The sequence below is a fragment of the Hippocampus comes genome, unplaced genomic scaffold (assembly GCF_001891065.2).
Source record: "Hippocampus comes isolate QL1 unplaced genomic scaffold, H_comes_QL1_v1.1 scaffold84, whole genome shotgun sequence".
NCBI classification, from domain to species: domain Eukaryota; kingdom Metazoa; phylum Chordata; class Actinopteri; order Syngnathiformes; family Syngnathidae; genus Hippocampus; species Hippocampus comes.
Genome location: NW_017805144.1, coordinates 310571 through 322080, shown reverse-complemented (window position 1 = coordinate 322080; position 11510 = coordinate 310571). Strand labels below are relative to the sequence as shown.

At 41.9% G+C, this 11510-nt stretch overlaps 1 protein-coding gene across 2 annotated transcripts in view; it reads right to left on the bottom strand.

Moving 5' to 3' along the window:
* Positions 1–11510, bottom strand: part of ldlrad2 (low density lipoprotein receptor class A domain containing 2) — a 22274-nt gene that overhangs the window by 5861 nt on the left and 4903 nt on the right. The window contains exons 2-4 of one of the 2 annotated variants that reach the window (XM_019867615.1): positions 6907–7392; positions 4537–4686; positions 646–786 (exon numbers count right to left, since the gene is read on the bottom strand). In XM_019867615.1, the coding sequence (XP_019723174.1) occupies positions 646–786; positions 4537–4686; positions 6907–7392 (777 nt within the window). The remainder of the gene's footprint in view (positions 1–645; positions 787–4536; positions 4687–6906; positions 7393–11510) is intronic. The other variant, XM_019867616.1, reaches the window with a different exon arrangement.

Below are 11510 nucleotides of genomic sequence, written 5' to 3'. Positions count from 1 at the left end.
CACACACACACACACACACACACACACACACACACACACACCTTTATTTATTTATTTATTTATTCCGGAATTTTCAGAAAAGTCCACTTTCATCTCTGTTGTTGTGTGGAAACGGGTTTTCAGTTCTTCAGTATCCAACATTCAGTCGGACTCATTACAGCAAGTGTGGGATGATCTGGAAGTATTCCTTTGTTCTCACCCATTTCCAAGTGGACGAGATTTATTTACATACCACATCAACCGAAGCTCAATGTCCATAGAAATGGCTCTTTTTAACTGCAATCCTTGCCTCTAAATGAACACAATTTTCCCTTGTAGCTCAAAAAAATAAAATAAAAAATAAATTATTCAATTTACCTAACCAATTCCAACACTGCTTATCCTGAACAGGATCGTGGGTTGGGGGAGGTGCTGCAGCCTAATCCAGCTGACTTCGGGCAGAAGGCGGACAACACCCTGAACTGGTCTTTTAAGTCATTATTGCATAGCAAAACTTTAACCACATAAAACTATGACCTGTATTCTGTCTTCACACACACACACAAAAAAATTTACTATTTTTCTCTAGTTTCGCCTACCAATAACATACAAGAACTGAGAGAAGCAATAATTAAAAACTTGAAGGTAAATGTATTTTCCACTTACCTGACACAGACTCATAAATAGGAGTGCTGTGTGCAATTCCACAGTTGAAGTGTACGGGAATTGGCACTGTGGGGGGATTTACAAAAGATGGAGGTGGGGTTGGTATTGCTGTTGGTGGCTCGGGCGGTAGAAGCTGACCTGCTGATGAAGGACAGACTTTGATCAACTATCTTAATCAGAAAGGTCTTGTTTTGAAGGTAGGAGGCAGGCAGTGGCGATTGCTCTCGGACTGCAAGGGAAGCTCAGCTTCCCCTAAAATGTCAAAGAATAAGTGATCAAATATATGAATGTAAATTTCATTGTGTGTACATGTCATTGACTAAATATGCGCTACAACGTGCTCAACTTTTGTTCCGAATCAGCTTCTTCTCACTGGTTACAACGCGACTCCCTTCTCATTCATTCCCGCAGCTTTGCTGTGCTTTAAACGGTGGACGCTGAGCGTCCGCTGAGCGTCTACTGCCCAGACGCCGAGCGTCTCGAGAGTTCAGGGTAGGTTGTCCCAATGTGTTGAACGGAGATGAGTCATTGGATACAAGCTGGTTTTTGTCCCGCCAGGTACCGGACGCTCAGTGTTTCTGCATCAGATTGGATGATCTGTCTGAGCCTGTGTTCCAGTTTGATTGACATCGAAATGAGCCAATCACCGATCTTTTAGCGTCGGCATCCGTGGGAGAACTTTCAATTCTCATTCTGTTCTAAATTGAACTGGAGACGACTTCTAATCATTTTAGCGACACTCTCTTTGTTGAAAACGATAAGCGACGAATTAATCTTTTATTACTGGTGGGTTTTATTGTAGTTGCTGTAGTTGTAGGACACTAGTTAAGTTCCTGGAAAAGACGCCTTGTTGGTATGACAGGGTTACAGATAATTTTCTTGAAAAGGAACGGAGAGTAGAATTCGCGTTTATATAAACGGACACATTTTATGATGTCGGCCAAAATTGAGCTTCCCCTCCTTGACAGACCAGCATCCGCCACTGGAGGCAGGTGAACCACCCGTCTATTGCAGCGGAAACATTTCGGACCGACCCACATTTACAATCTGGAGAGACACTTAAAAAAAAAAAAATGTTCACATGCTTCAAACACATTTAAACATATTAAAAGTTACTTGAACTTCAAAAAACATACATATTAAAATACATTTTTCAAACACATTGTAAACATACACGAAAGATGAAATGCAATAAAGCAGGTAAAACTGCACTCCTTGCATTATTTGCAGTGCTCTAAAATACTTGAGAAGTGAGTCAGAAAAGTTCCAGGACCGGTGTCACAAAATATCTATGCTTCAAACCCAAACAGCGAACTGATTTTTCCCTCTTCAATGTAATTGTCCTTGAGTGGATAACCGCAACCTCGGCTCTCAGCAGCAATTGAGCACATGCTTTTTTATACAGTAACGTAGATACAGAATAGGAGCATTGTAATGAATGAGATGTAGAGTCATCACCAAGAATGAGTCATTGATCTTTGCGCAAGACCCGGAGACGAAATGCCAGAGCTTTCAATGGAATGGAGTCTGACATCACAAAGACCAAAGAAAGCAAGACAGTCGAAGTCCAAATTCAAAGTCATGTTGAAAGAATTCTTCAATGTGAGGGGCATTGTCTACAGTGAGTTCTCGCCACAGGGCTAGATGATCAACCAGCACGTGTACAAAGAGATCCTGCGTTTTTTTTTTGTTCCTGAGAAAAGGCGAGAGCTGTGACTGTACAACTTGTGGCTGCTTTACCATGACAACACACTTACTCACAATGCCCTTAAGCATCCGTTCCTGGCCAAGGAGAACCTCTGTTCTCCGACCTGGCTCCATAGGATTTTTTTTTCTTTTTCTCAAGCTCAAGAGAGTCATCAAGGGGACCCGTTTTGAAGATGGGGAGGACATCAAGATGCCTGTGACAAGTTGGAGAGGATCCCGGAATAATTCTTCAAGGAGTGCATGAACTTGTGGCAAAGAAGGCTGGAAAAGTCTGTTCAAGTCAAGTCACGTTTGTGTAGATGGCCCTTAGTTACAAAAAAAAAAAAAAAGGGTCTCACATGCCCACAGTTGACAAATATTAGTGACATCCCCTAATAGACTGTCTCAGACTCCATGGGGTTTACTGGGAATGTGTAGTTTGGAGGAGAGAACAGAAGAGAATAGAAAGTCATTGTTGACACGGTACGGGCAGAAACTACGAAATTGGTGTGCAAATGAAAATTTTTTTAAAAGAACATCCAAAAAAAGTTCTGAAAAATCACAACACTAAAATTGCAGTACAAAGAACGGTGAGGCACACGTGTTAGCTACTGTATGTGTACAGAGGCAGCGGAATCAGGGATGTTGAATGTGCAAAGTAAAGAATACAAAATTAGGCCCAACAACTGGCAATACGGCACTAACTGTCATATGGATTGTATTGTAACAGTGGAATCAGGGACACTTGAATGGAGCAGCAGCAACATGGAATGAGTGTCTGTGTTAGAGTGAGTTCAGGGGAGTGATGGCTTGTGGAAGAAGCTGTCCCTAAGTCTGTTCGTTGTGGTCCTGATGGAACGGTAACGCCTGCCTCACTGCAGGCACTTGGTGATGATTAGGATTAGTGCAACTGGGTGGTGGTCCATGAAATTAGCAGTAGGGAAAGCAAGGCAGGTTTATTTATACGGCGCATTTAATACACAAGTTAACTCAATGATCTTTCCATGATTAAAAAACAAGCAATTTAAAAACAAAGAACGAAATACGTTTAAAAAGAAAGTACACAAACAAAAGACCCTTTGTTTGTGTAAAAAAGTGATTTTCTTTGGTAAAGGCATAATAGTGGCAGACTTTAGTATGATTAGAAAGATGGCCTGTGTCAGATTCAGATTCAGAAAACTTTATTTATCCCCGTGGGGCAATTAGGAACAGGTTGAAGATGGCACCCAGAGCAACCTGAGCAGCAAAGGCCCAGGAACATTCCCAGGAACCTCATCAGGCCCGGATGCGTTCCTGCGGTTGACGCTGCTGAGTATGTGTTTCCTCTCCTGTACCTGAACCATCAGAGGTTGGTTGTTGGGATTTGACTTAGACAAATGTGGTGTGGTTGAAAATTGTAGGGGTGGCACCTCGAAGCACGTAAAATATTCCATTCGGCTCCTCAGTTAGTACGACCGGAAACTTCAAAAAAATGAGTTTTTGTCTGTCAGTGGAATCATCACGAACCGGGTTAGTACCAACGGACCTTCCCTGGGGATAATGGAATATATCACCCGTGAAAAAAGAGGGAACACTGTAGTTCCAACACTGAGACATTTGTAAATTGGAGTTCCACCGTATATTTGTGACACCAGTCCCAGAACTTTGTGACACACCTTGTATGTTTGCTGCTAACCTTATATCCTCCTGACTACCAGGAAAAAAAATGTTGTCCAATCACATTTATTTTGACATTCCCCAATCTATGTGAAGTAATTGGACTCCTCCAAAAGAAATTTTTGAAATCCCACTACATTTTTAAACAGGCTCAAATACACTTAAAACAACTCAAACAACACTTTAACGTGTTCATAAGAGTGTTATAATTAAAATGCCAACAGCATTTCAAGACAAAATGTGGTCGATAAAAAGTATTACTTTTCCTCTTCCCATAAAAAGTGCTTGCACTGAGGGAAGCCATTTTCTTACTTTTTCTAACCCCTACAAATTTGGTATCATTGGAAAGCACTGAATGTCCTCTTTAGAGTAACAAAAGGAGTTAATGCGATTGGAGGCACTGGGTGGGAGATATTTAGGTTCACAAATGTCCTCTACAGAGGACAAATTTGAACTACTGGTAGTCAGGAGGATATACTAAAAAATATGATGGCTTCGAAAGAGCTATTGGGACCAATTGGTCTAGTGCCAACGTATTACATCACTGACCTTTGCATCCTGTGGTTAGATTTTCTTCCAGGTCACTTCCATCCCCGCAATTGTCAATGCCCTTATCATCGCACACCAGACTGAGTGGGATACACTTTCCATTCCTGCAAGTGAAGTAAGGCTCACTGCTGCACAATGACTGGTTGAATCCTGAGGAGAAAGAGCGTGATGTCTGAATCAAAAACAATGAGCCTCACCCACTAATAAATGCGTCGAAATGTTCTCACTCTACGCACAGGTTGAGCGTATATATGCCAAGTCTGTCACACCAACGTACGAATGTGAATGATTCAGAATTCATTCAAAAATGACGGCTCATGCCCATGAAGCTCCGGCCTGCATAAAGCACAATCACAAGCGGCTATGTGGGCGCCTCTGATGTTTTGAATGGTCATTTGGTGACAGGGAATTACCAGCAATGTTGTTTTTATATTTGTAACATGCATTTGCATTTGATTGACACGAAAAACTCTGAAGCTTTGGATGAATGCATGCAGTTGGATGGCTTTTACTGTTGCATCATCAAAGCGTGTAATCGGTTCGAGTATTTTGCTCGATGAGTGACAACTGCTAACAGACAGCTGCAGATGCACAGATAGTAAGTACAGCACTTGCACAAGTTTGAATGGGACGAAGGTAATACCGGACTCGCTCACCAAAAAAACCCCCCAAAAAAACAAAAAAAAAAACACCTTTATTCTGCACAAGGTCACTGCTTTTTTAACCAAAGGCTTTGGGGTTGTTTAATTGTTACCCTTCATTTATTGCATTTTCACCAGTTTGTTTTTTTATTTCATGAATGAGAAAAGAAGTGCACTGAGGGGGAGAAACGTTTGATTTTTTTTTATTGGGTTCCCTGAAAAATTATTGGTTTCCGAAATATTTTATAATATTTGTTTTGGAGTCTTGAAGAATTTGCATTGTTAAGTAAAACTTCCAAAAAAGAATGGCAATTCATTTTTGTAATTTCTGAAAAGTACTTCATTTTTTTTAGTGATCACTTTGTACACTGGACATGACAAGATATAAAAAAAAAAAAAAAATTGCTGTTGATCAAAAAACTTTGTGCTAAAGACATCCTATTTGGTAAGAACAAGGAAAGCATAAAAAACACGAAAAGATCATGAAAATTAATTTACTTCAATGATACATCTACCTCAATTATTATATCTCTCTTTTTGCTCTCCGTGCCAAACGCCCAGACAGAACTTGTAAGAAAGGCTTTTGAGTAAATAATTGTTTGTCTACGTGTGCCCTGCAATTGACTGGCAACCTGTTCAGGGTGTACCCCACCGACTGGCCAAAGACGGCTGGGATAGTAATTTTGTGTATTTTGTTGCCACTCTCATGATCCTGTCCTGTTTGTGTTGCAGTCTCCGGCGGTATTAGAGGGCGTTCCCCCCAGAGGCGCACCTGTCCCGAATCTAATCATTACCATCTGCCTTTAAAAGCTCAGCCACACCGACTGCTTGCTGTCGGATTATTCAGCCTTGCTCACGACTCTTGTTTCCAAGTGCCTGTATTCTCTACTTAGACGTTCATGACTTTTTCCTTGTAGTTTTCTTGTCACGTTTTCTAGTGTTTTTCATGTAAGTAGGTCTTGATCGTAGTATTATTCTCATTTTGTGAAATACATGTATTGGACTTCCTTGTCCTTTTGTGACAAGCGATCTATGTTTATATTTGCCCTTGCCTTTTGTCACGGTTTTTGGTTTTGTCTGATTTTATCCTGGTTCTTTCTCACCAGCATCTTTCATTGTACTTTGTCGGTCTTGTAAATAAACATTTTTTTCGTCAACTCTTATCTGTGTCTACACTTTTAGAATCCAATTCCAGAGTACTCCAGAATTCCTGGCAGCCGCCTGACTTGTCCTGGTCTCTTTTTTTAAAAACCTGGATTAAAAAAAAAGTTTTTTTTTTTTTTTTGTTGTTGTTGTTTGTAAGTACCGATATCATGAGCTCATGTCGTGGCTCAAACCTCTTCTGTTCAGAGCGGGCCTTTCGTTTGACATGTAGAAGCTGCTCAGTCCTCTCTGTCCAACATTTTCACATTGTTGTCCTCAAAGGAATGTCCATTACCTTTTGAGATGCAAATTAACTACAGACTCTACATCCTCCTAAATCGGGCCATGTATTTGAGTAGAGGTTGCTTGGTGTTCCCGTCTGAGTATTAGAGCTGCAGAAGCCTTTCGGAAAAAGTCTTCAATTTATTTTTATTTCAGCCAGGTAAAAACATTGCCCAATTTCAATGTCTAATTTTAGACCAAAAGCAGTGTGTCCATGTAGAGGTGTGTGTGTGTGTGTGTGTGTGTGTGTGTGTGTGTGTGTGTGTGTGTGTGTGTGCGTGTGTGTGTGTGCGTGTGTGTTTACCAAGTCTGAACGATGTGAAGTCCCCCACGAAGTCTACTCTGGGCTGAGTCCCACGGGTGACAAGTCGCAAGGTCAGGTAGTTTCCTGTCGACAGCACTGGCCGTGGTGGACTCTTGCCACAAAGAGGGGGCCCAAGAGGAGGAGAATTTCTGTCCCATCCATCATAAAACTGAACGAATGAGCCTGCGTGACAGGGATCCCCTGAGCTTTCCCCAGAGGTGGGCTCCAGTTTGGGGTTTAGGGGAGCAGAGCCGCGTGGGGACTCGGGTAACACAGGGGCTGGGCTCAGAGGGGCAACTCGCAACAAACTGTAGACAAGGAAGAAGCGAAAGTGGAACTGGACCTTGTCCTTTGGGGAGCTGGCCTGCATGGTGAGGTGGCAGTCGGTCCCGATTGTTACAAAGTAGTACTTTTTAGATTCTTGATGGGAGTTGATGATCATGCCATCACCCCGGATGGTCTGACCGCAGAAATCCACCACATTCACTGATAAGACAAACACACCACAAACCAAGTGAATTCATTACAATGACAGCAACAACAGGACCTCATGGTCTGTTTAGCCAAAAGGAACACAAAGTTTTCATACGGAAAATCCACCTAGGCTGTGGCCTAAACTGAACCGGCGTGCAGCCTTAGATTCCTTTGACAGTGACTGAATCTTCACCATCATTCGACACCCACCACATGACACTGAATCTAAAAGAGATGCAAGAATTCTACCCAAGAGAAAATTAACATGTACAATTGATCATTTTGGTCATGTCCTGTTGCGCATGGACTTGGAGTCTGACCATACAATATGTTAAAACATGCTCTCAGTGACATTAACCCTTTCATGCACCCTGTAATTTGATTACATGATAAATTGTCCACTGTAGCAACCGCTGTCCCTGAAAGGGTTAAAATCCTGCTGCGAGGCGACGCCACCTTTGTTTAAAACTTCTTTACCTTCATAGACACTGCACTGTACATTACATTACATCAAACATTCATTCATTGATTTTCTGAAGTGCTTATCCGCACAAGCGTCGCGCATGTGCTGGAGCCTATCCAAGCCGTTGTCTAGCGGTAGGAAGGGTAGGCCATGAGCTGGTCGTCAGCCAATCGCAGCAACGTGTTTTAGTACATTAAATAACAAACATCATAAAATACAGGACAATAAAAATGTGCTTTTCCCAAAAAAAGACCTCCTTAACTAATAAATATCGTACTCCAAATCAATGCGTAGTCATCTTTGCAGTTCGGTTAATAAATGCGCCAAAGCATATTTGACTGACTTCATGACTTGCCACGTATTGTTTCTCCACAACTGAGGAGTCCTGTAAACATACCACCAGTGTAAAAAAAAACCAATCTCAATGAAGTTGGGAGAAAAAAAAAATAGAGCTTTGTAGTAGCACAGATTATAGTCCAGTCTTGAGATAGACTTTGATAGAGAGCTCTCTCAAGCAGTTAAGAAAAAAAGGATGCTTGTGATGTTCTATATGTACCGTATTTTCTGCACTATAAATAAAGCGCTTCGGATTATAAGGCACACCTTCGATGAATGGCCTATTTTAAAACTGTTTTCATATATAGGGTGCACCGCATTATAAGGTGCTACAATAGTGACTGCGGTTATGCTATGCATCCACTAGATGGAGTTATGCTAAAGGGAATACAATACAATACAGCTTTATCTATATAGAGCAGTGGTTCTTAACCTGGGTTTGATCGAACCCCAGTGGTTCGGTGAGTCGGTCTCAGGGGTTCGACGGAGCCTCTGCCATGGAGGTTAAGACACACCCGACTCAACATGTCAATTAGTTATGACATGCCCGCTTGGCCATCATTGGCTGCAGATGATCACATGACATTGCTTGTCCAATCAGTGTTTTGGGAAATTTAGTTCACTTAAGGGGTGTTCACACGGCAAACATTTGCTCCGGCGCTGCACCGCTGTATTTTGTTGCGATATATTTTACACCAGAGCAAATTTTCTGGAGCGGTCACACATACAAAGCCGCTGAGCGTGTTAACCCCGGCGTAGCACCGGTGCAGCGCCACTTGCGGTCACATGGCAGTTTCTGCAGCGGTGCAAAATGATAGAAAACAAAGAGCTGTCGTGTTGGTTCTTTTTCAAACATACACAACTCAAGCAACTGCTGAACAGGCACGTCCTTCTCCTTCTCGGTCTCCGTGCCTTCTGCTCGAGAGGCGTTGAATGACCGCCCCTGAAAACGTAAATCAACGATGACTTCAATGAGACTCAGAAAAGCAAATATATAATGTGCCAAACAGAAAATCAAGAGAGAAAATCACAAAATAAATTCTATGGGGGGCGGGGGGTTGTGAACACACAACAAAAGAACAAACTACACAAACAACTCCGAGACAGTCCAGTCTCCTACAAAAGGAAAGATGATGTTTGGGGACTATCACCCCCACCATCGTTCTAGTTGAGATGGTATAACCCAAAGGTGCCGCTTGCTACTGTTATTGCCAGCCATGTCTTGTGTCGTTATTAAACACATGACGGAAGTACAACAGAGCACGAAAGCAACGCATTCTCGCCGTATGTAATCAACTCTTCTCATGCGTAGCGAGGCTACACCCCCGCAAATGAGCATTTGCTCCGGAGCAAATTTTTAAACCACCTCCCTGAGGTGGGTTAAATTTGCTCCGGAGTAAGCTGTTTTCAGGGGCTACACCGGTGTAATTTTGCACGTGTGACCGCTCTACTGGGGTAGCACCGGCGCAGCACCGGAGCAAATGTTGCCGTGTGAACACCCCTTTAGTAGTCAACCTGTGACTGTTGTGATAGTACGTCGTACAATTTAAAAAAAAAAAAAAAAAAGTATACTTATCTCTTGAAATTTTATTTACTTTTTTTTCTGTTTTTAATAAATGTGGTTTTTTTTTTTTAATATCTTGAATTTGTAAAAAATATATATATTTATTTTTCACTCATGAAGGGTTCGGTGAACGTGCATATTAATTGGTGGGGTTCGGTATCTCTAAAAAGATTAAGAACCACTGATATAGAGCCTTCTCAACCGCTGCAGCTGTAACAAAGCCATGACAACTGGTCACTAACATGGACATGAAACATATAAATACAAATGCCATTACAAAACAATAAATGAAAGACAAAAGTTATGAAGACAATTGATTCATCACAAAGGCACACAAACCTCGTGGGTTCACATCCACAAGGGGCTAAATATCCTTACTTCGTTTAGTCAGTAGTTAACTATGCTTTTGGTATTATCTTCATTACATAATGGCTGCGCAAAGCCCACAGAGTAGTTGTCTGTTGGAGTGTGTGTTCGTGAATGCACATGTCAATTAGTGTTGGGTAGAACCTTTTTAGGTTACGATTGGTTCCTGCTAATAATCACCACTCGATGCCATAGGAGCACTCACAGGGAAACAACACAATGGGGAATATAAAGACACTGTGACACCATAAATAAGGCGCATCGGATTATAAAGTGCACTGTGGGCTTTTGGGAAAATTGAATGCTTTTAGGCGCGCCATCTAATGTGGGAAAAATGGTACTACATTATAATGAAACAGAGCAATAATTCAATAAAAACATCAGACAGGAGGCCTTTTGTCAAAGCCTGGCCATCTGGCACTTGAGGTGAATCAAAGCCCCAACCAACAACATGATTTTTTTTCGTCAAAAAAGATAATTTGACAAACAAATGTGTAGGAACACACTGTTGAACTAATTTAAAATAACATTATTGATTCAACATGAATATTTCTACATTTTTCGTGATTAGTCAAAGCTGTAGTCACTATTCGCATGAAGATTCGATTCTCGTGTATACCTTAATTAGCCTTAATCACATATGTCAAAGTGCCGGCCCGCGGGCCAAATCCGGCCCGCGAGAATGTTTTCAGTGGCCCCTGGGATGATATTGATTTATTATTAGAACCGGCCCGCGGACCGCAGCAAGCCGAGAGCCGGCAGATCTTTTACACGCACCAAAACTACATTTCCCACAATGCAACGGTGACGCGCCAAGCAGTCGGCCGCTTTATTTAAATATTTATTCGTCTAGCAGTCGTTCCCATAACAGTGACATTAGCTTTCAGATACCCATCAAAAATGGCAAAACGGAAGGTGGACACTGAGAACCGGGGGTTTCAAACAAGGTGAGAGTCGAAGAACATGTTCATGGACGTAGCTGGAAAACCTGTGTGTCTTCTGTGTGGAGAAAGTGTGGCGCGATTGAAATAGTGTAATCTGAGACGACATCATGAAACGAAACACGCAAACAAGAACATGGACATGGAGGGGGAAGGGGGATTTCATTAAAAACGGTATACTTAAAGTTTGTGACGAAGTTTACCCCGAAAAAAAGCAACTCTTTTTAAACGTGAGCATTAGCAGAAACACAATTGCAGTGTTTCTGCAAAGATACGGCAGTGCGTGCTGAGCAGTTTGACGGTTTCCTCCCCGACACAGTGGTCCCGCTGCGCATCCAGGCTGCTCAAACGTTGTCGAAAGTTTGGCAGCACATACGTGTGTGAACAACTATTTTCTTTGATGAAGCTGAACAAAACATCACACAGAAGTCGATTTACTGCTGAACACCCTCACTCAATT